Raw genomic sequence first — 25883 nt, 5'->3', positions numbered from 1 at the left:
TTGAGCCTTGGCCACAATCATATGATCATATATCATTCACTGGCCGTAGTTCTGTGGGCCCCCATTATTTGCACCGCCTTATACTCAGTTTCATAAGAGAGCTGGGTGGAGTTCTGCCTTCCATTTGCATGTGAAATATAATGAAAAGGAAGGGATTATTTCCTAGGTTTAATGCAAATGGAAGCAGATACTGAATTCTTTTTTTGTGTAGTTGACATGCTGTATTATGATCCATTAAGTAAGCATATTACTCACTGTACCTTTATTTGGTTATTTTTGGAGTTTCCTCATAGTCAGCTACACACACACACACACACACACACACACACACACACACACACACATTACTACCAGTCTCTCTAAAGAGGTTGGCAAAGAAGAAGTGGGATTGTCAGAGAGATGAAGAAAGTAGACAAGAGTATACGGAGATGAGGTGCATGGCAAAGAGAGAGGTGGCGAAGGATAAGGCGTATGAAGAGTTGTATGAAAGGTTGGACACTAAGGACATGTACTGATTGGCTAGCCAGAGGGACCGAGCTAGTAAATATGTGCATCGGGTAAGGGTGATAAAGGATAATGAAGGAAACATACTCACAAGCGAGAAGAGTGTGTTGAGCAGATGGAAAGAGTACTTTGAGGTGCTGATGAATGAAGAGAATGAGAGGGAGAGAAGGTTGGGTAATGTGTGGATAGTGAATCATGAAGTGTAGTGGATTGGCAAGGAGGAAGTAAGGATAGCTATGAAGAGGATGAAGAATGGAAAGGCTGTTGGTCCAGGTGACATACCTGTGGAAGCATGGAGGTGTTTAGATGAAATGGCAGTGGAGTTTTTAACTAGATTGTTTAATGAAATCTTGGAAAGTGAGAGGATGCTTGAGGAATGGAGAAAGTGTTTTGGTACCAATTTTTAAGAATAAGGGTGATGTGCAGAGCTGTAGTAACTACAGAGGGATTAAATTGATCAGTCACAGCATGAAGTTATGGGAAAGAGTAGTGGAAGCTAGGTTAAGAAGGGAGGTGATGATTAGTGATCAGCAGTATGGTTTCATATCAGGAAAGAGCACTACAGATGCGATGTTTGCTCTGAGAGTGTTGATGGAGAAGTACAGAGAAGGTCAGAAGGAGTTGCATTGTGTCTTTGTGGACTTAGAGAAAGCATATGACAGGGTGCCTAGAGAGGAGTTGTGGTATTGTATGAGGAAGTCAGGAGTGTCAGAGAAGTATGTAAGAGTGGTACAGGATATGTACAAGGGTAGTGTGACAGCGATGAGATCTGCGGTGGTAGTGATGGATGCGTTTAAGGTGGAGGTGGGATTACATCAAGGATCAGCTCTGAGCCCTTTCTTGTTTGCAATGGTGATGGACAGGTTGACAGACGAAATCAGGCAGGAGTCCCCGTGGACTATAATGTTTGCAGATGACATTGTGATCTGTAGTGAGAGTAGGGAACAGGTGGAGACTACCCTGGAGATGTGGAGATATGCTCTAGAGAGAGGAGGAATGAAGGTCAGCAAGACTAAGACAGAATATATGTGTGTGAATGAGAGGGAGGATAGAGGAATGGTGAGGATGCAGGGAGTAGAGGTGGTGAATGTGGATGAGTTTAAATACTTGGGATCAACAGTTCAGAGTAATGGTGAGTGTGGAAAAGAGGTGAAGAAGAGAGTACAGGCAGGATGGAGTGAGTGGAGAAGAGTGTCAGGAGTGATTTGTGACAGACTAGTACCAGTAAGAGTGAAAAGGGAAGGTCTACAAGAGGGTAGTGAGACCAGCTATGTTATATGGGTTGAAGACAGTGGCACTGACAAAAAGGCAGGAGTCAGAACTGGACGTGGCAAAATTAAAGATGTTAAGATTTGCACTGGGTGTGACGAAGGTGGACAGGATTAGGAATAAGTATATTAGAGGGTCAGTCCAGATTGGAAGGTTTGGAGACAAAGACAGCGAGGCATGATTACGTTGGTTTGGGCATGTGCTGAGGAGGGATGCAGAGTATATTGGGAAAAAGATGCTAAGGATGAAGCTGCCTGGTAACAGGAAAAGAGGAAGGCCTAAGATAAGGTTTATGGATGTGGTGAGAGAGGACATGCAGGTGGTTGGTGTGACAGAGCAAGATGCAGAGGACAGGAAGAAATGGAAACAGATTATCTTCTGTGGCGACCCCTAATGGGAGCAGCCGAAAGAAGAAGACTCTCATTGCCTCTGCGCAGATTTCTTTTTCCCCAGATCCCACAACATGTAACTGTTAGCTGGAATTATGAAAATTGCCATGTTATGCTAGGCAAAAGAGAAATGTCTTTCTGTCAGTTTGTGGCGTATTTGTTCTAGCTGTTAATTTGTACATACAGTTGTGTTTTCAACCTGACAAATCCTGTTGTTCAGTGATGAGAGCATTCAACATAGCCCTTGCTTTTGGCCAGTTGTCAAATTCCCATTATATTTTCTGTGCTTTAAAGTTGCTAGGCGTAAGAATGTGGTGTCAGCTTTCTATGAGTTATTTATCACTGATCTGATGAGAAATGTTCGGTCAGCGCTGGAGTGTATGTAGTTCTCACCAGTGGCCACAGATGTGCCATGTCTGGCCCCTGTCCTTTACAGGGATTGACAAGCCACAGATGTGCCATGTCTGGCCCCTGTCCTTTTCAGGGATTGATAAGAGCTTTCTTTCAGTCGGTCCTTTCCTATGCTGGCTGTCAGATTTCTTTGCCTGTTCCCAAATGCAAGTCATTGGTATTGTAATTGGAGAGCTAACTAATAAGCAGATGTTTATCCAGCTGAAGCCTGAGATCAAGTCTGGCCAAGAGTAGCCTGGGTTACATCTGTAGCAGTCTCTGTGAAGTAGACTTGCAAACCAGTGATATGTTGACATGGTTCCCCTTTTGAACTGTGCTTCCTGGAAAACATCTAGAAAGCCTTTCTACTTGTACAGTAAGACCTTTTAACACTCTGACCATTTAATTAGCAAGCAGGTATCTCTGATCTGTGACAAGAAAGGATTGTTAACGGGGATGAGCAATATATTAGGATGCCTTATTAGTACAATAACAATGCTTCTGTTATGTGATGGGCTTTGTAAAGGAGTGTGTTTGGCTTTACAGAGAGGTCACTCCCTTTTAATTTCTCCAAACCTTTTGGGTTTCTGATACCATGACGGGAATGGACCCCATTCCTAAGTCAAAGTGTGATTAAAGTTCATGAAATTAGTATTGTTTCAATCTTTGATGTCAGCCAAAAGTGCTTTTCGCAGCACCCACAATGTGCCCACTAATGACGACTCCTGCAGTTCATACGGGGTTACATGTATTGCTAACGTATCTGAATGCAATTGCAGATTCTTTCTTTATAAGACCCATTGCTCTTACTACTATTGGAACTGTCTGGCTATCTTTCTTTCACATTGCTCTCTTTTTTGCCTGCAGATCCTAATATTTATGACTTTGTGTCTCATGTACGCAAGACATTGTGGGTGTGACAATTTCATCAATGCTACTTTTGTCTTCTTTTCATGGACCACTATATCCGTTTTTCTAGCATCTATCTTTTGAAGTGTTGGTAATGGGTGATTCCCATGTGATGTAAACTTCATAATTTTCTATGATGCTTTGTGGCTCATGTTTCCAGTGTTTTTCAGCCATTTCAATACCATAATGTTTGCACAATCCCCAGTGCAGCAGTCTTGCCACATTATTATGCCTTTCAGTATACAGTCCTTCTGCCATAAGTATGTCACAACCAGCAGCGAGGTGTGTGACTGTTTCCAATTTGGTTTTACAAAACCTACATTTGTCTGTTTCTCCCACATGTTCAATGGACTTTGTAAACCAGTGTGTACATAGCCCACTGTCTTGGGCTGCCAATATTAACCTTTCATCTCTTGGTTTGAATTCACCTCTCCTTAACCATTCTTGCATTTGTTCCTGATCAGTATGAGCTTCTTCCAAAAATTTTCTATACTTGCAACTATATTTATGCATTTTCCATATTTCTTGCCTTCTCATCTGGTCCTTCACCTTATATTCTTTTTTTTTTTTGGCACATTCAGTTGCTGCCTGATTTTTATCTACATCTTGTTTGATTTCCATTCCTGCTTGACGCCGATATGCTTCTGCTAGATTAAGCAGAGAAGTCATCTTAGATTTAGTCTCCTCATGTTTCAAAACTTTCACTACGTTTGGGTCTTGTGAGGTCAACAGATATGTGTGAATTCCGTGATTGCAGATCACAATGTAATGGTTCAGGTGTCCCATAAGATGCATATTCTTGCTTTGGAACACATTTCCCACCATTGGGGTGCCATCTTAAGAGCTGAATGACTATTAAAGGAAGAAGGCAGAGTCATGGCTGTAGCAGTGTTTTTAGATGCAGTACATAGTACTCTTTGATTAGAGGAAACACTGACAAATTACAAATGCATGCATCCTTGGATCTTACTACACAGTTTGGACAGGACTTCTAGAATCTGGTTTTGTACATTCAGCAATGCTTTGCCACTGGAAGCAGTCATATGCAAGTCTTGTAACTGTGACCTTCTTTTAAACCTAGGTAATATTTTGTGTGCTTTAGAGTGCCAGTGTAAAGCTGTCTGATAGATGTCAGTCTAGGCTTGCTGTTAATTGGTTGCTTCAGGTGGCATTTACTGGTACGTCTTTGAAAATAGGTCACAGTGTTTGTTGGGGTTGTTGTGTTGCATTAATCAGAGTTGAAAATTGTTGTCTGCAATAAAGATTTTACCATCTTGATTATCTTTCAGAGAATCAAGGCAGAGCTGGAAGTTGTACGAGAGGAGCTGTCTGGGACCCAGAAAGACAAGTTCATACTACAAGCAAAGGTGACGGAGCTGAAAAACAGCATGAAAACACTTCTGATACAGAACCAGCAGCTTAAGTTAGAGCTACGACATATGAAAACAAGAAAGGCAAGAATTTGTTTTTCTTTTTTTCTTTCTTTTGTGTATTGTGTGCTTAGCCATAATTGAACAGAACCTGTATTTAAATGTAAGAGCATTCCTCTCAACTTCTTTGCTTAAGAATTCTAGGCAAATCCAAAAATAATGGTGGGATAAAGACCCAAAATCTGGAACAATTTTTAAATAGTACTCTAATTCGCTTAAAAAGTTGCAGGAACAACATGTGTTGTCTAATAGATGTTTGGGAGGTTGGTATAATGGTAAAGGTGTTTACCTTACAGACACAAGGGTGCAGGGTTTGATTCCCCTATGAGGTAATTTGCTAGGCTTAAAATGGCCCACAAGGGTAGTTAGCATAGTACGTAATCTATGAACAATAAGAACTTTGTAGTTCTAATATCTGGCTAACCGACCAACTATAATCCTCAGTACTTTACCAGAAAATCAAAACTTTTACAAGGGACAAGGCAAAGGTTGAGGGAAAAATTGAGCACCTTCTGCAAAATCAGAAAAGTTGAGGGTATGCCTCTGAGGTGTTAGGTGGTAATATATGTGGTATGAGGAGGTCTTCCTTGCTATAGCAGTAGGACTGAAGGTGGTAGAAATTAGCTCAGAATCTGACATTTTTTCTCAGGGTACTAGCTGCTCCTCCATTGCCCATAATGCTCTGCAAACCATCTTCCTCTTCAGACATGATTGCTACACATCGAGCTGTATCATCAGAGAAGTGGCCCTAGACTACTTTCTGAAGTTTTGTTTTGTGAGGAAAAGGGTTCCATTTTCATTGCTGCTTTTAGTTCAACGCTACTTTTTGCCTCTCACTGACCTTCCTGTCAATAACTTAGGTCAGTTCAATCCTTTCTTTTTTTTTTTTTTATCTTTTCTGGAGAGTTTATGCTTCTTGACATCATCTCTCTAGACCTTGGCATTCTTTCTGACCTTGCCGTTACAGTTGTGCTTGTTGTTTTTCACTGCTTTGCATCACTGTTAAATTTTTCTGCTTTTTTCATAGTTAGTGTTAGTTATTTGGAATATCTTGCTGTTTTGGTTGTTTTTCCTAGTTATGGGGAGTAAAACTCTGAAAAAGTTTTGTGTGTGAGCACAAAATTTCACCACAAAACACTCACAAACTTTGTACTGCTCAGATGAAGAACATTTTTCTTTTAGTGTTGACACACAGTTTGTTTACTCTCTGAGGTATTAGGGATAGAAAAAAAATCAAGTTATTCAGGATAGAAGAGGGCTTTCTTTCCACTCTCCAGAGTATCAACCGTGAGTGCTGCTTTAGGGGTTGACTCCCTCAGATGTAGAGCTTTATCTGTAATTGTTAGGGATAATTCTCCTAAACATAAGCAGAAAAAATAAGACAAAAAAAGGCACAAAACTGGCAAGGTGAGAGAACCTGCTGCGCAAGTGCTCAGTGTGTGAAGCCTGGAATGGAAGAAAAGTTCACGATCAGTGCATACTCCGGCTAGCATTTCTGAAATACCTTTAAAAGTGTTATCTGATAAATCTCCTGTAAAGGTCTTCGGTATCATATTCTGAAAGAGTATATATTTTTCTAGTCTTTAAAGATCTCACTGTATTCCTGCTACAGTTACTGACTATGAAGAAATGGTGAGCTTTTTTAAGGTCCAGTGTAAAAAAATGCATCATACCTATTCAGTCCTTTGGCACCAGGACAAACCATACACACTTTCCTTGCATTATTTTGCAGTCACAACATACTGGTTCTTATCACCAGCCCACATAGACGTGCCTGGCAAAGTTGCCATATTTTTTCAGCATTGCCCTTGGTATTGGTTTTAGGACCCTGGCCTTTTCAGTTGTCTTCCTCAGTGTAAGTATTGCATCAACATGATGCTGTTAGCATTTGGATTGCCTTTGGGCCTGGAGACATTAGGGGATTTATGCCCTTAATCTAGAGTGTAGCACTAACATCATTGTCTACACAGTTGAAACCATGTTGTGGTAGCGGCATAAAACCCTAACTATGGCTCATCCAACCTAGTTTTGATTAATAGCTCAGGCATCTGGGACTCTACAAGGGAAGGATCAGAATGCTTATCCTAAAGGGAGGGTATGCGTTTGTTTGCTTCTTGTGTTGAATCCCTGGTGGAAGCTAGAAACATGTTAAGTGGGGGCACATCTTAAAATGGGAACAGGTGGAGACATTGGCTAAGTCACCACAGAAGTCAGATAATATGCTACATGTCCACATTGTAAAACTGCCCTTAACAAAATGCAGGTGTGTTCAAGAGAAAAATGGAAGTTTAGGCATAAGACCCCCTTAGCAGCAATACATCACTGCACTGGAATGCATGTCTCATCACTGGCCCTGAGCATGGGTCCATAGTAAGTCTTGGAGCACAGTGGAGCGCCTGGTAGGCCCAAATGAGAAGAGGAACTGGTTGCAGCCATTCATCAGCTATATGGAGACAAAATATCTCAAGTGTGTACAGTGTTGGTGTAGACTGTTCTACATATGCTGCTCTTAGTTTCTGTATTTATATGAAGACATTATCCTCAGCCGGAGACATGTCTGTAGTTCTTTAGCCATCCACCTTTACATTTAGTGGAACAGAGAGGGCCAGATGCATTTTGTAGGATCAGTCCCATGTACTTGCACTAACGCATGCTACTTTTTTTAAACACTTGTATTAAGTTATCATTTAAGACATAGGCAAACATACAAAAACAGACAAGAAAACCAACAATATTAACATTTTCCCCATTTACATACATTATGCATCTCATTAATGTTCTTTGTAACTGTCATTTAACACTACATAAATTGCTGAATTCCTGCCTTCCCTTAAACCTCAGTCCTCCTCCTTTTGAACATGGTTCTACATGTATTGTTCCCACAATTTCCATTTATCTCTGTAATTTGCTCCTGTCCTTTTCTAAAGATCCACCTTCCAGTTATTTTATCTCTTTTATAATATTCAGTATTTCAAATACAGTTGGTTTAGACTTTGATTTCCATTTTCTAGTAATTGCTTTTTTGAAAGCCAACAGAATTAAACTTAAGGCCTTACCATGTCTAGGCAATTCAGATCCTGTGTCCCAGCTCAAAAGAATCATTTCCTTAGTTACAGCCATTTAATTATCCAGTACTACTGAAAAAGGGGTATTTGTTTACAATCTGTCAACTAATTACAGTGCCAAAGTATATGTTTCCAGTTACTCTTTCTTCCCCATCAAACCTCCAACACTTACTATCTACCAGAGGAAAAATTCTTTGAAGTCTGCTTGGGATATAATGTCTGTGCAAACACTTCAAGTACAGTTCTTAAACCTTCTGGATTTTGTTGTGTACTTGGGAGCCATACGTACATCCTCCCATTGTTCTCTTGTAAATTGCTTTTCCAGTCTCTTTTCCCAATCTTTTCTAACCTTCTCAGTTGGTTCTTATAGTTAAAATACAATATTTCATTTTTTCTACTAATTATCTCTCTTTTAACAGCAGCTTCTGCTCTACATTCAAGTAGAAGGTGTACCAGAACATGTCTTTCAGTTAAAATTCCCCTATCATTTTCTCTTTACCTTAACACTGATATCAGACATTGTTAGGGAAGACTGTCTCTAGCCTGCAGTCAAAATGTCATCTTGGCTTCATACCACTCTATTATATTTCCCTACCTAGTTATTTGCTCCTAATACTTGGTTCCTTTTGCAAATTTCTCCATTAAATTCCAATCCCTTCTTACCTATTTCCTGTACCTGTGCTTGCTGTCATCCATAATAGAAAAATCTCCTTTCTCCATTCTCATAATGGCTTGGTTCTTAGAATGCTTTCTGCTATTTTATGAATTTAATATTATGTATGGTTGTTGTTATTCTCCTTAAGGATTTGCATGCAAAATCCCATCATCTCTTTATTTCTCGGAACATCCACCCTACTTCATCATCTTCATCCCTTTCCATTTTAAATTATAATCTTCTGCCTGTGTTATGTATACAATATCCCTTCAAATGGGATAATCCTAAACCACCTTGTTCTTTTGGGAGGAATAACTTATCCCACTTAACTCGTGCCCTCCCAGATAAATTAATTAAATTATTTTTTAATTATTGTCCACAGCTTTGCCTCTCTTTGATAAAAATATGCCTGACCCATTTATAAAACTAAATGGGCTGAAAATATTTTCACTGCTTGTACCTTAGTATCCATATCCATAAACAAAAGCTTCCAATTTCTCAGTTTATTTTTTTGTTTAGTTTCTTTCCGCATATCCTTAGCTGCTATAACAGAAGCCTTTTTAATCGTACTCCTAATTACTTCATCTTATGTCCTCCTAAATATGGGCATTCCTGAACCAAACCAATTAATGTGTGGTTTGTAATATACGGCTATAGCCTTTACTTTATCTTCATTAATTTTATACCCAGAAATGACTGAAAATGGTCTCATAATGTCCCACAACCCTGAGATGTCCTTTCCCAGATTTGTCAGCTATAAAATATCATCTGCAAATAAAGCCAACTTTTCTTTATTCCCATTTCCATCACATGCTAGCATTTTTGATTCCCTTTTTTTTGCCAGTGGTTTTACATAATGCAAACCGTAAAAGGGAAGAGGACAACCCTACCTAATTCCTCTAGTCATGCACAACTTACGAGAGAGGAACGCTCCCACTTTAATTCTTGGCTACAGTCCTTCGTATAACCTCCTAATGCAAATGCTTCCATTGCCCTACTCATGAAATCCCAGTTTACTGTGTCAAATGCTTTCTCTGCATCAAGACCCAGCAACAGCAGCAGTATTTCCTTATATTCTGATTCCTTCTGTATCATCACTGTGTCAATTAATGTCAAATGTCCCCCCCCCCCATAAAAAACACATTTATCCATATTTGTCAATTCTGGAAACACCTCTGCCATTCTTTTAACCAGTATAGACATGAACACTTTATAATCATGGTTTAAAATTGAAAAATATCAATATGGATCTGATGGATCTTTGCCTTCTTTCAATAATACAACCACCACAGCTTTCTTCCAAGATGTTGATCTTTCCCTTCCTTTTAAAATACTGTTAAAAGAAAAACTCCATATCTTTCACTTTCTTCCCTCCTAACATCCATACTTCCAAATGTTTGCGGGACTTTTTCACCCCTGTATTAACACATTCCGTGTCTAGATCTGTAACACTTTGAATATAGTTTGATACTACTGTTATGACGTTGTTAACAAGGCTTTATAATAGTTTGTAACACTCAAGAAGAATAGCAAAAACATATGACAGTCATACACAAATACAGAGAAAATATCCCGTCATTAAACAGGCCAAAATAATATTCGCATTACTGGTCTATAACCTGGTATACTCATAGAGAACTCTTATTAGCAAAGCAAAAAAAAAAAAAAACGGAACACTGTCTGGAGAATAAAACCACTTTTAATAACAATTAAATGCATAAAATTGAATACTTCAGGTACTCTGAATAAATGTTCAAATGTGCTAATTAAGTATGTTAGCTTCCTATGTAAAATTCATGATTGATTTAGTTGTTAACATGTTAAAAACTATTGTTAAATTAATTGTTTACATATCAAATATGTTAAATTAATATTTACATATTAAAATGCTAAATTAATTAAATTCCTATCTAAAATTCCTAATTAAAATATTAAGTATTAAAATGCTTTTATTAAATGTAATTGGGGTCAAAACATCGGGGGTCAAACTGTCCAATAAATATTCTCATAGACAATAAATGTGAATTTTAATATGGAAGTATATCCAATTGCATTAGGATGAAACTGTCCTGCTTCCCTCCACAGGAATACCATCTGTTCCTGGAGACCTTATTAAAGATTGATTATTATCATTTTTATCTTGTTTCATCTCATCTTAACTGTTAGTAGTTAAGCCCCACCTACCACAAATGGCATAATTAAGACTTCCATTGATGTTTGCATTATGCTCTTTCTTGATTTCCACATTTCACTGCTTTGTACAGTTTTCATACAATTTACAGAGTACTTACAGCATCTCTGGTTATTTTCTTGTTATAAGCTCCCTAAGTCTGGCGACAACCCTTTACATTTTGTGTTGCCTAAGTTGTGCTAAAAGCTTTTGTGCTCTGGAATTAAGAAACAATAGGTGGTTAACAGCAATCTTTCTAAACTCATGCATATTATCCAGATATTCTGTTATTTTCTCCTTAGCACTTTGCATTTGTGCCTGCTCCTGTTCTGTGAGGTTTCTCTTATTCAGAAAGTGTTGCCACAAAACCTTGCTCAGCAGAAAAAGTCTCTCCGTACACAGAGAAAAACCTGAGCATAAGAATTTTTGTTAGTGGCGTTTTCGCCTTGCTAAAAGCTTGGCTTCTTCAGAGATCAAGTACAAAACATAAAATACCAATCAATGAAGCTTAAATACTTTCGAAAAGGAAATGATATCACTGACTTTTTAAACTTACAAGCTTTTAAAGCAAAAACATGTTTAAAACTTTTATACATATAAAATAGTGTTAATGTAGGAAACTTCAAAATACATTGCCACTTTCTATAAATACTAAAAGTAAGGACCTAAGTAAATCTAATCACCTACCTACCAAAATCACAAATAACAGTATTAATATAAAATTATGTGCGTGCTTGACGAATATATAAAATGTATATATCATATCCACGTGAGTATACAGAATATTTTCCACATCATTAAGAAAACTTCAATAAAAGCGACAATATTAACATATAAATTTATAATGTCAAAATTCACGAATGGTAACTCACCCAATTTTAAAACAGGTGTGATATTACAATTTGTCATTTAACCCAGGGGGCATGGAAGGCATCCGTTCTAAACTCTGCATTCAATTCCTTCTAATTCCCAATAATAATGGAAAGGGCCCCTCTAATGGATGGAACAATTTGATCAATAAGCCATGAAAAGAAAAACTATGACCCCTGAAATCTAATCTATTACATATAGCGGCGAAACGTAGTCTCGTGTTGTTCTTATAAGCGTATAAATGCTCATAGATTCGATCCGTAATCTACGGTCCGTCTTCAATATAGAAAAGGCGGGCAGCTTGGTCCCTGAGAGCAATATAAACAACTGCTTTACTTTCACAGTTAAGGTGCATTCTAATAGTAAATTTCCTGCTTCCCTCACCAAGAAGGTTTGACCAACCTTTATGACTTTATCTATTGCAAACCCATAGTGCATCCCGGTTTTCTAATTAAAAACTGTGGTGTGGGTTATTAGTCTACCCAATAGTTCCTTTAAATTCTTGTTCCTCTTAAACACAAACTTGGGAGTAGTGCCAAACATCTTAACTAGTGAGTTGTCCAAAATAAAAAATCCAATTTTTTCTTAATAATGAAACTATCTCACTTGAATCAAAACCCGATAAATGTGAAAGTGATATAACTAGGGTATGGGTCAAGTCTAGTTTCGCTTCAAAAGGTATGTTAAGGTCATTATCAGGCATTATTTGTTAGTAATTGTATTTGTCAAATGCCCTTCAATCAAATCTATTGATAAAATAGCTCTATAAAACCATTCTCCTTTTTATATTGACCTCCTCCAAAATGTCCTGAACAAATTTCAAAAGAAGGATAATTACGTCTTAAAAACATATCAGACAGAACACTACATTCAGCATAAAAAGTCCAACGTGCTGCACATTCTACGGCTGTACCCTAACAAATTGGCCTTTGACAATAGTAGCCTTCTTTTGACATCACGAGGGGGTGTTGACTAGAAAAAATGCCAAAGGTAGGGAATTGCAGTCACGTTACAAGCTTCCTGCGAGATCTTGAACAGTACACTCCATTTTGTAAATCTTTGTAAAATCTCAAGATTTGCAAAGTGGGCAAATAAAGCTAACTTTTCTTTATTCCCATTTCCATCACATGCCAGCATTTTGATTCCCTTTTTTGCCAGTGGTTTTACATAATGCAAACCGTAAAAGGGAAGAGGACAACCCTACCTAATTCCTCTAGTCATGCACAACTTACTTAGAGAGGAACGCCCCACTTTAATTCTTGGCTACAGTCCTTCGTATAACCTCCTAATGCAATGCTTCCATTGCCCTACTCATGAAATCCCAGTTTACTGTGTCAAATGCTTTCTCTGCATCAAGACCCAGCAACAGCAGCAGTATTTCCTTATATTCTGATTCCTTCTGTATCATCACTGTGTCAATTAATGTCAAATGCCCCCCCATAAAAACACATTTATCCATATTTGTCAATTCTGGAAACACCTCTGCCATTCTTTTAAATCCGTCCAGTATAGACATGAATACTTTATAATCATGGTTTAAAATTGAAAAATATCAATATGGATCTGATGGATCTTTGCTCTTTCAATAATACAACCACCACAGCTTCCAAGATGTTGATCTTTCCTCCTTTTAAAATACTGTTAAAAGAAAACTCCATATCTTTCACTTTCTTCCCTCCTAACATCCATACTTCCAAATGTTTATGGACTTCCTTTTTTCACCCTGTATTAACACATTCCGTGTCTAGATCTGTAACACTTTGAATATAGTTTGATACTACTGTTATGGCCACGTTGTTAACAAGGCTTTATAATAGTTTGTAACACCCAAGAAGAATAGCAAAACATATGACAGTCATACACAAATACAGAGAAAATATCCCGTCATTAAACAGGCCAAAATAATATTCGCATTACTGGTCTATAACCTGGTATACTCATAGAGAACTCTTATTAGCAAAGCAAAAAAAAACGGAACACTGTCTGGAGAATAAAACCACTTTTAATAACAATTAAATGCATAAAATTGAATACTTCAGGTACTCTGAATAAATGTTCAAATGTGCTAATTAAGTATGTTAGCTTCCTATGTAAAATTCATGATTGATTTAGTTGTTAACATGTTAAAAACTATTGTTAAATTAATTGTTTACATATCAAATATGTTAAATTAATATTTACATATTAAAATGCTAAATTAATTAAATTCCTATCTAAAATTCCTAATTAAAATATTAAGTATTAAAATGCTTTTATTAAATGTAATTGGGGTCAAAACATCGGGGTCAAACTGTCCAATAAATATTCTCATAGACAATAAATGTGAATTTTAATATGGAAGTATATCCAATTGCATTAGGATGAAACTGTCCTGCTTCCCTCCACAGGAATACCATCTGTTCCTGAAGACCTTATTAAAGATTGATTATTATCATTTTTATCTTGTTTCATCTCATCTTAACTGTTAGTAGTTAAGCCCCACCTACCACAAATGGCATAATTAAGACTTCCATTGATGTTTGCATTATGCTTTCTTGATTTCCACATTTCACTGCTTTATACAGTTTTCATACAATTTACAGAGTACTTACAGCATCTCTGGTTATTTTCTTGTTATAAGCTCCCTAAGTCTGGCGACATCCCTTTACATTTTGTGTTGCCTAAGTTGTGCTAAAAGCTTTTGTGCTCTGGAATTATTAAGAAACAATAGGTGGTTAACAGCAATCTTTCTAAACTCATGCATATTATCCAGATATTCTGTTATTTTCTCCTTAGCACTTTGCATTTGTGCCTGCTCCTGTTCTGTGAGGTTTCTCTTATTCTACAGTACTTAACCTTTGTCAGCCCTCTAAGTAATTCCTGTTATTTCTTAACCACGTCTCTTTCTCTTTTATTTCTACCCTGGTTTTAAACTCTATTTTCATTTTATCCCACTCACTAGCTTTAACTTCTGAAGATATTTATATCTTCCCTAATAGCTATAACTGTCAGATAATTTCCACTACCCATTCCTTTAATGCTCTCTTTTCATCAGGTAGGTGGGAAAGTGCCAGCGTCTCATTTTTACTTCATTGCCATTCATTTTTATCTTATTTTTTATGTGTGCATGATCTGAAGTATGTGTCAAAGCTTTCAGTTATAGACGTGTTCCTGTGAAATATAATTTCTATCTAGTTTAGCCTATATGGAATAATATGCAAGTTCTGTTGGAGTTCCTACTACTGAATCCACATCTTCAGTACCAAATACTGTCAAACATTTCTTTCAAAATCTTCCTCATTTTATTTTCCCTTCAAGTTCCCTCTGATGCATCCTCGCTATTGCCAATAAAGTTCCATTCCCCACTTATAAGTGATATTTCCTACTGAAAGCTAATTATTTTTCCCAAAAATTTCTTAAGCTTCAAATTAGCTTTTTTTTTTCTTTTTGGTGGAATATAAATACATAGCAGTGTAATCTTCCTCCCTTGCCACTAGCCATTTACAGTAATGGTAAATTTGTTGTAGTCCTTTTTTACCTATCTCGTATTACTATTGGAAACCCATTTAGCAATTAGTATAATTATTCCCCTTTCCTTTTGTCCCTGATAATTTGCTGAATATATATCCTGAAATCCTTTTGTCAGATTCACATGTTCATTTCCAAATGTGTCTCCTGCAGCATTGCCATTTGCATTCTGCCTTTCTTAATGTAATTAAGTGCTCTTTCCTCTTTGTCCATACATGTAGTGTCTTTTACGTTCCAGGATAATATGGATAGCCATTATGATAAAAAGCTATTGTTCCATTATTCCCACCTTTTATACATGACAATTATTAATGTGCATGTCCAACTTTTGTGTTACATATGCATAATAATGTTTGGTAGGCTTACCTTCTGTACATTTGCTTCTTCTCATTTCCAGTTGAACCCACGTCACATATTTCAAGACTTTTTGTTGCAATGAAAACCCTCAAAATATCCCCTATTAGCCTACTTTATTCTGTGTATGTCTTCAAAAAAAACAAATGAAGCTTAACCCTCCAGACAGGAAAATTTGCCACAGATCAACAGCTGCAGCCATAGGCATTATATAAGCTAAACCCATGCTAAAGTGCATGCTACAGCATGTGTTCCCACTTACACTGAGTGCTCTATGTTCTTTTCTCATTTGTATTTCTCCCCTAGATGTGAAAAAAAACACTTGTATGCTTTCAGAAAACATTAACTTTTAGCCCAAAGTAAAATATCTTTAAATTAAACTAAATTGCAGACTGTTATATTAAATGCATTTAAGTATTGAGGTTGCTGTCTGTTATTCATTTCCCATGATGAAAATTAAAGATGGAAATTAAATCTCTATCTCTTGCTATTGTACCTTTTAAGTGTTGCATTTCCTTTAGCAAAGAATGCTCAGGACTCTCGATGTTGATGCTTGCACTTGCAGACAGCTTGTCAGCAGTGTTAAAAGTGGTCATCAGTGAATCTTAATAAATTTCACTGAGAATTGAATGTACTAATGACGTCATCTGTTTCATGATTCCCACTGTACATTTGCTAATGGGAAAAAAAGCATGCTAATGCAGTTGTACGAAACCTAGCATTTTTATGGCTTTCATCATTTTGTCATATTTTTTCAAACCTTCAGAAACACTTGTTTATAGCTGAAGCCAAGTACATTAATCTAGACATTCACCTTTGTAAAAATAATAGAAAATATCTTAGTTTTCCATATAGTATAATCAGTGCATATTTGCACCCCCACCCCAGCAGCCCAAGATCAGAGCATATTAACATCAAACTTGCTTTTGTCAAGCCTTTCTTCTCTTTTTATACTCTAAAGCCTACATTTCTTACTACCAAAAAATTACTTGTTTACTTTAATGTCTTAACACAAAAGTCACTGAAAAGACCCCCCCCTCCACCCACATTTAAAAAAACCCTGACTATACACTACCCAGAACTGCTTTACTATATATAACATGCAGTCTGTCATGAAGTGTTTTCTACACATTATTATTAATAATATATATAATATATATAATTAATAATAATTATAAGAACAAACATATTTACTTAGTTACTTTTTTCCCCTTTAATGCCCTTCTGAACATATAATGACAGAATGGGTTGTATGCTGTATCGTCCATCCACAAGTTTAGCAAAGTCAACAAAAGTCCAGTCTTTCTCAGCCGCTTTCTTCTTGCAAAGCCATATTTCACAAATGTGACTAATGATTTATAGTCTCCAATTTATTCACTAATTTCAGTGGTGGCGTTCCTTTTCCTGTTCATCTCTCAATACAAAGCTTGTGGTTCAAGTTCAAGCAAGGTGCTCCTTATTCTTGTCAACTGCAGTGCATTTTTCTGTTTACCAAGCATTAGAAAAGGTTTCACTGGCAAACGTCTTTCTATGAGCTGTATAGCCAGACAAATAATAAGCAGAGTCCCCTTCTGTTTGTTGGCTGACTTTTGTTAGATAAGCTTTTTTAATTTCCTCTTTAGCCTGTTCTGCATCCAAAAATGTCTATGATCTTCCAGGAAAAAAATTTTCTGAAGACTGCTGGATACAGCAACTTGAATCCCACAGCTGTCTGCCGACATTCCCTGGTTGCTGGGATAAATTCTTCCACCTGGTGAACAGTGAATAATTATTTATTTACCAACGAGGTACTTAAACAGAGTTAAACAACTGATCTATTGCTGTCCTATCGCCACTGTGTAAAATACTTGAGAAATGTATCGCTCTCAGCTTATGAAAAAATCTAACCAAACAACCTCCTCTCCAACACCCGGCATGGTTTTAGGCCCAACCACAGTACTACTACTGCCCTCCTCAACTTGACCAACATAGTAGAACAACACAGAAATGAGGGCAACCTTGTTTCTTCACTTTTCTTTGACCTTTCCAAAGCATTTGATAGTATCCCACCAAAAGTTCCTCTCTTAGCTTCCAAGAGTAGGTCTCACTTATCCCTCCCTCTCCTGGTTTCAGTTATTTATGCAGTTGTCAGCAAGCAACTAAATGGCAACAAAACCTTTCAGAATTTCAGTCAGTCTCTGTTTGTGTTCCCCAATGGTCAAAGCTCGGCCTCCTTCTATTTAATGTTTTCATAATACACCTCATAGCATTACAACACTCTCATACAATATGCCAATGATGTAACCTAATTCTCCTCTGCCCCATCCATGATAAAATTACATGAGATCATTCAAAAGTCATTCACTGACATTGAAATATGGCTGAAAAAATTCTAACTTGCTGATTAACGCCGAAAAAAAAAAACAACTTTTGCTATTTACTCTAAAACACGACCTTAACCAGAAAGTTACATTTCAAATTACCTCCAGTAAAGCAAGCTATGTCTTTTGGCTTTTCCTGATTAGGGATTGCCACAGCAGATCACCGGTCCGCAGATTGATTGGCAGTGGAGTTTTTACGGTATCAAGTTGATAGCCCGGCACCCAGCCTTCACTGAAGGCACACACAATTACCTCAAGCCTTTCGGCTTTTCCCAGTTAGAAGTTGACACAGCGGATCACTAGTCTGCTGTTGACTGGCAGTGGATTTTTACAGTGTTGAGTTGCCAGTCCGGCGCCCAACTATCATCTAAGGCACACACACACACCTACCTGCATGTCTTTAAAGTTCACTCAACCACAGGGAGGACATGCAGACTCTCAAGTAATAACACAAAAATAGAAACCATAAGCCAAACTAAACTATTTGGAGTCATAATAGTTGACAACCTCAAATCTGATCACTACATACTTCACTCCATCAAGACAAACTCACCAAAAACTTGGTTCCCTGTATATGGCTAAACATTACCTGACAGATCAAGCAAGGATTATCTTAGCAACAACATACCTCCTTCCTTCTCTATTATATGCTTCCCCTATTCCTACAAATATCAGCACTATGTATAAAAACAAAACTAGCCTCCTGCTACTACAGAATAGCTAAATTTGCAACCAACCAACCTTATAAAGCACACTACTGCCTTGTATTAAAACACTTAAACTGGCATGAACTACCAAACCAGTTGACGTACTCGCAACTAGTCATTGTCCACAACCTGTTGTACTCTCCAGACAAATGCTCGGCATTGCAAAATACTCTTCTGTACTATTCACCTGCTAGAGAACATCACTCTTAACACTAAACTTTTATTATGTATCAAGAAGATATTCAACCATGCTATGGAGACGGACTCTGCTCTCATTATGTGTCAAAACTCTGGAATGAAATCCCCACACAGTTAAAACAGATGGAAAACTTAAATAGTTTCAAAATTTGGCTTAAACACCACCTATGCCAAATATATCACTAGTCTTCCTGCTCACTTGGCTAGGTTTACTAAGATTACTTTTCTCCAACCCTTGCAGCCACTTTGCTTCCCAGTCTTTTTGTAGCTTATCGCTTCTTCTCATACTGTACTTATTTCCTCATCTCTTACTTTTCCGCCTCCCTCAAACACCCCACCACTAACTACAATTCTTCCTCTGTCCACTTATCTTCCTTGCCTACAGTTCTTTGGGCTGGTTCAGATAGAGCAGCAGACACCAACAGAGGGTCTTTGCTTTCATGTTCAGCACTGGTTGTGCTTTGACAGAGATCACAGAGGATGACAAGGAGATCTTTTACCAGTGCTCCCTTTGATGGGTCTATTTTATTTAGCCCATTAGTTAAGAATCGCCTGAAGAACATGTAGAGAGAGAGAAAGACCCTCTTCAATGTTAGTGTTAAATTTCAAACTCTGTAACCCACTTTTTCAAAGGCACAGGAGACCCCGTCTCAGCAGTAGTTTTGATGTAGCCAGTAGCATCACAACATCCAGACTTCTGAAAGGACCTAACATTGCCATGGTGACTTTAAGAATAGTCACCAATTCAGGGGTAGAAACAAACCACAGCAGGTGGTACCACAGTCCTGTCAAGGGGACTGTAGTCTCAGCCCGGAGAACTTTCACAAGGTCAGTGTAACAATCAGGGTTGACAAAAGCACATAAATAGCAAAGAGATGGTGACAGTAATAAATGCTTTGAATGTCTTAAATCCTCTCTGGTCTTCAAGACCTCTGCAAGTTATTACTGGCAGTACCACAGTGAATGTGGTTCATATGCAAGGGGGTACCAGAACTTACCCCTTTGTAGACTTGCTGCCTGGGAGATAACAAGTTAGCCTAGTTTATCTCTGAAGGAGATTTGCATTCTATTAGACCAAAACATCGTAGTAGACAAGTTAAGTGGAATCAAGGCAGACTGTTAGGAATGGAAACTGCACTCTGGGGTCTTGCAGGAGTTGTTCCATCTGTGTCACATACCTACAATAGATCTGTTTACCTCCTTCCTAAACAGACAGTTAAATAAATTCTGCTCTAGGATTCCTTGCTAACAGGCCTGGAACACAAATGCCTTCTCCTTACCATGGATCAAAATGTTTCTATGTTTTTGCACCCTTTCTACTATTATCCAGGGTTCTTAAAATTCAGGACCCCCCAAAACTTGTGATGATGATTCCCTTTTGAACCAGGCAAGAGTGATCCACTCTTCTTTTGAAACTGGCCAAGGGCATTTGCTACAGACTTCCCCACAGACTGGATTTGCTGTCTTACAAGACAGAGGTTGTTTGATGCACTCCAGCATGAAAACTGTTCAGTTGACTGCCCGAATGATAGAATTTGGGTTCCTTTTAGGCACCTTTATTTCCTCTGAATATGCAGGGGGTACTAAAGGGGGCTAAAAGACATGCTGCTAGAAAATCATATATGTGTAAGTGGAAAATATTTTCTAATTGGTGCCATTCCAAGAACCAGGACCCTTTCAAGGTCCAGTTGCCGCTGGTTCTTGATTCTGTGTTATTGTCCTCTGACCTTTCTTAATCTTCTGTCAAGTTTCATCTTTCATCCATTTCTGCTGTTTTTCCTTTGGAGCCTTCTTTTCTGTCCTCGAGTCAAGCAATTTATGTAGGGTTTGCACACACCTGTCCACCTTGAAAACAAGTGGCTTTCCTTGGGATCTTATCTTTGTGTGTGAAAAGCTAACTCATCTTCCATTTAAACCAGCTTATCTGGCTGATTTCAGATTCTTGTAATGGAAGACTATTATTTGTTGCTCTGACTTGCAAAAAGGTCATCGGACTTACAAGCTCTTATAGCGAGACAACCCTACCTCATTTTTTTTTTATTTACAAGTCAGGGTTTGTTTGAGAACAAATGCTTCTTTCATGCCTAAAATAGTTTGTTTACCTTGAGCCAATCCATTAGTCTCCCTGTATTCTTTCCAGAATCCCTAAAACAAGGTAAGAATTCTTCATAATTTGAATGTCCACAGGCAACTCGTAGACTACTTGGACAGTACTAAATCATTCAGGAAAGCCGATCAACTGATTATCCCCTATAAAGATAAGAAAAAAGGACAACCATGATCAAAGCATACAATTTGAAGATGGTTGCCTCATGTTAGTACTAGTGTCACCATAACAAGCCCCTTCCACATAGGGTTAGGGCCCGTTCTACCAAGGCTTTGGCTTCTTCTGTGGCTTTTTGGAAGGGGGTGACCTCTAGAAACATTTTAGAAATTTTAGAACCAGCAACTCGGTTCTGTGTACATACTTTTAGAAAGTGTTACTAAATCAGATTCCTTTTCCAGGTCCAGAACAGGCTTTGCTAAGACCATTCTCCATAGGCTCCTTGTAGATTCATAGGAGATTACTAGACTAACTGCTCAAGAGCCTTTACAAGCCTAGCATTTATTACCCGAATTTTACCTGATTTTCAGACCCTCGGGACTAGAGGATGGCTTAGGTTTTTGCCTATGCCTTTGAGTATTTTACAGACTACCCCCGTCCATAAGAAACATTGGTGCCACCCCAGGAGTGAATTTATGATTCCCCATCCATTGATCCAAACTATGTAGATGGATACACCTCCACCTTTTGTTGTTTCATGTGCAGTGGGTAGTTGGAACATTTATAAGGCATTATAGCCTTGCATTGCCAGGATGCTTTCTGTGGCTTTGAACCATGTCTCAGTAACTGCACAGATGTCAGCATCCTCCAGGGTCAGGAGAGCATCCAGAGAGTGCAGGTTCTTGTTAGGACTCCTAGCACTGCGCAGTAGTACCTTTAGCTTATCCTGAGTAGATTTTGCTATGTTGGATGGTCGGTTTTGTAATGCCTGAAAAAAGGCAATATAGGGATGGATAATGTTTTGGCCAGTATCAGAAAGCCCAATGAAGACAGGTGAAGACCATCCCTAGCAAAGCAGCGTGGCCTGTCAGTCATGTTCTCCTAGGCTGACAAATATTGGACCCCTTTAGAATGACACCACTAAGAGGTACATCTTAGGACATTTACACCCAAATAGACTATGACTGAGTCATACTGGTACTTGGGTTTTTGTTGACCTGAGTACAACTGCAGAACAGCAGCCCTTACAGCAGTGGAAAAATGCAACTTAAAACTCGAAGCAAGTGCAGGAGAAACAATAAATAGCACATAAATCTTTGAGAATGCAATGAAAACAAGCAGTGCAAGTGCAAAAGAATATTTAACTTTGTTTCGCTTGCCAAGGATGGCTTCAGATGCAATCAAAATCTCTCAAACTCTGGTGGCATTGCCAAGCAATGAGCACCTCTGAATAACTGAGCCAAAACTTGTGCAAACAAGAGGCTCATATACAAGTAGAAAAAAAGCAATTTTTAAACTAGGTATGCCCACAGGCCAATCAGGTAAGCACACAGTAAGCTTTCCACCAGCAATACACAGCTCAGATAGGTGAAATTTGCCTTCTCCTGCCACAAGAGTGCAAACTTTGACCCTCTTAATGTAAAATGGCTGGTTTGGAGTCCATTTATTTGTGTGCCTTAAAAGCACTGTAAACAGCAAATACAATGTATTTAGAGTACTACAACTGGAGAACAGTAGCCATTGCAGAAGTGGAGAAATTCAACTTAAAACTTTAAGTAAGTGTGGGACTTGGATTGTTAAACTTAACTCCTCCCCATGTGTTACCAAGCTATGGTAATTCACCCTAATACCTTAGGCTACTGCAACAGTGATGTAATGTTGAGCGTAGTAGAGTTGCATAAGTAAGCTTACCATATGTGTACATTTTCTTCTAATAGGTCACTGTTGTGGTAGACGTAATCTCCCTCCACTCCACCAACCCCCTTCTTTGTTTTGTTAGATATTGCCAGGGTCTGACTGCATACCTCTCAACTTAGTACAAGAAATCTGGACAAAGTCTAAAATAATAGGGGGGGGGGGGACTGGCCAAGAAATAGGGGCAAATTTTAAATATTAAAAAGTCACTATAGTAACAGCGTTTGCATTTTCTGGAGGATATGCTCTCTGAGACTCAAATGTATGTTATTATTTAGTGACTTCAGTCCTCAGTTATATGCCAGAAAACCACAAATTTTAGGAGGAAGAGACTAAAAATATAAGGCAAAAATGTGGACAGTTGAGAGCCATGCTGTATAAACATTAGTATATGTAGATGTTCATAGTGCATACAGCTGCAGCCATAACAGATGGGTTCTCCTGCCGTCAGGCGGGTCCTCGGTCGGCCGAATTCCAAAGTCTAGGTCTGGCGTCGGTTGTCATCGCTTCTTCCCTGACGTCAGAGTGACAGGGTTATAAAGGAACCAGCCGACGCCATTTTCTTCAGTCTTTCTTGCCGCGCGGTGCCCGAAGCAGAAGCAGTTCGCAAGTGTCAGTCGGCCAGCTCCTGAGATTACGAAAATTTGGAAATCAAAGTCTTTTTAAAAGCTAAGTACCCCATTGGGGAAACTTTTCTTGCCTCAGACCGATGTCAGACAAAGTTAATAATTGTATTTCATGTGGGAAGCAAATACCGCATAAGGATTTCCATTCCCTCTGTATTCCTTGTTTAGGCCCAGACCACGACGTCTTGGTCTGTCGTTTTTGTGCTACATTCAACAAACGCACTATTAAGCGTCGGGCGGAGTTCGCCCAGCATTATTTTGGGAAAACATTTAACTATACTATGTCGTCGGATTCTCCGACTCCGGTTTTGTCTAAAAAACGCAAAGACAAGGACCGACACTTGAGGTCCGCGGCCTCTACCGACACCACGCCAAAGCCTACACGTGGTCCAGTTCTCAGCGAGGTGCCTACGCAGACCCTGATTACCGAAGACACATCTTTGACAGTGTCTCCTGTACCCGAGGTCGCAGGCTCCTCGGCCCACACCCCGACTACAGATACCGAAGCCGCTCTTGGCGTTGAAACACAGAATGTGGACAGGTCCACCTCCACTCAAGGTGTCTTCAGACCTTCCTCTTCTTTCTCCATCAAGGCTTTCACCAAGTCTAAAGCAACCATGCACTCTAAGAGACCAGCAAAACAGGGCCCATCTCCAGACCCCATGCCTAAGAAACAGATGCTTAAAATGGCTGAGGATTTAATTACTCTAATTAGAGGTTCTCAGCCCCCACCGGACAAAAGGCCCAGAGTGGAGGAAGATTCCCCCTCCTCTGATCAGGGCTCCATTATTTCAGAACACTCTGATGATCAGGAACAGTCTTATTCCCCTTTTGAAGACTCTGATGCGGAGGAGTCCATCCCTTCTGTATCCCCCCCTGAGGATTACTCATTTGGGGAAACTTTGCATACCTTAAGGGAACACTTCCACTGGGAAGGCCAGGATTATTCAGATTCCAAGAAAAGGCTCAGGGAATTTCTCTTGTTACCCCAGCACAGGCCTCTGGCTATACCTCCTGTCTTGGACATCCTAGATCGAGTTTACTCGGAGGCCTGCCTTAACCCGGACTCTCTACCTCCAGCTCCAGTTAAGCCTGACAGGTACTACAGGGTTCCTGACTCACACCAATTTCTATACAAAAGCCATGCTGCTGACCTAGAAACCATCTCACAGGGCCCCAAGGGAGTCAAGGCCTCCATTGCCAAAAATCCATTGCCTTCCGAGAGAGATTCCAGATCCCTAGAAAGGTGGGGAAAAAAGGTATATACCTCGGCTACCTTATCCATGAGGGCCTTAAACTGTCAGTTTCATATGCTAAAATACCAACAGTTTTTGTTATCACAATTGAAAAGTAAAATGTCTCAACCTGAACAACCAGACTTGAAGGAGTTGCAGGACTTGATGCATAGTGCAGAACAAGTGGGTAAGCATACCTTACAATGTGGTTTTGATGCTCTAGAGGCCTCATGTAGAGCTGCTGTTACAGGCTCAGTCATACGTAGGCATGCCTGGCTCAAGGAACAAGCCTTGCCTGATCATGTCAAAGCTAAATTACTAGATGCCCCTCTTCAAAAGGATGTACTATTTGGTGCTAATGCTGAGGAAGTATTACGGAAAATGGAGGAAAAGGCTAAATCAATGCAAACTGTGAAAGAATTTCTACAGGTTCAACCCCCTCGTTTTAGTAGAAATTGGCCTTCCAAAAACTGGTCCTTTCCTGCCACAGACAGACCCCAAAGAGGCAGATACAGGCGCCCGAGGGGCAGAGGACAATCACAAGGATCGTATAGAGGCAGACAGTGGCAAGCTCCTACACAAAGAGGTGGTGAGGACAACTCCCAATCTTTCAGAAAGCAAACACAATGACTTTCCCCTTTGCTGGCCAACCAGGTCTCAAATGGCAGCCCCCTTAGGAGGAAAGCTAGCATTATTCTCAAAAAATTGGTATGTTGTCACAAAGGACAAATGGATCCTGGACATTATAAACAGAGGCCACAAATTCCATTTTCACACCCTTCCAAAAATGAGAGGCATGCCAAACCTGCCACACAATCAAAGGACAGAGGCACAAAGGCAAATTTCAGATCTCATAAACATGAAAGCTATTCAAGAGGTACCTACACACGAACAAGGTCAAGGTTTTTATTCCAGGCTATTTCTGGTGCCAAGGAAGGGAAAAGATTGAAGACCTATTTTGGATCTATCCATCCTAAACACATTTCTACTGCACAAAATTCAAGATGCTCACTCTACAGCAACTTCTTCCCATGCTGGGCAAGGAGTCTTGGCTGGTAACATTGGACCTCAAGGAGGCATACCTGCATGTCCCAATCAGACAAAATTGCAGAAGGTACCTCAGATTTCTTGCAGGTTCAACCCATTATCAATTTTCTGCATTGCCCTTTGGCTTATCTACTGCCCAGAGTATTCACGAAATGCCTGGCATCAGTAATTGCCTACTGCAGACTTCAAGGGATACAAATATACCCTATTTGGACGACTGTCTGATCCAAGCAGACAGCA

General features: G+C 39.0%; 1 protein-coding gene across 2 annotated transcripts in view; it reads left to right on the top strand.

Moving 5' to 3' along the window:
• The window catches only part of GOLGA3 (golgin A3), a 1508539-nt gene that overhangs the window by 1435747 nt on the left and 46909 nt on the right, over positions 1–25883 (top strand). For both annotated transcript variants that reach the window (XM_044068715.1, XM_044068714.1), the window contains exon 22: positions 4751–4915. In XM_044068715.1, coding sequence (XP_043924650.1) covers positions 4751–4915 — 165 coding nt within the window. The remainder of the gene's footprint in view (positions 1–4750; positions 4916–25883) is intronic.

This window comes from Protopterus annectens, chromosome 4.part0, assembly GCF_019279795.1.
Source record: "Protopterus annectens isolate FY-2018-M chromosome 4.part0, PAN1.0, whole genome shotgun sequence".
In the NCBI taxonomy this organism is placed as follows: domain Eukaryota; kingdom Metazoa; phylum Chordata; order Ceratodontiformes; family Protopteridae; genus Protopterus; species Protopterus annectens.
The sequence above is the reverse complement of the archived record's forward strand: the minus strand, read 5'-3'. Positions and strand labels throughout refer to the sequence as shown.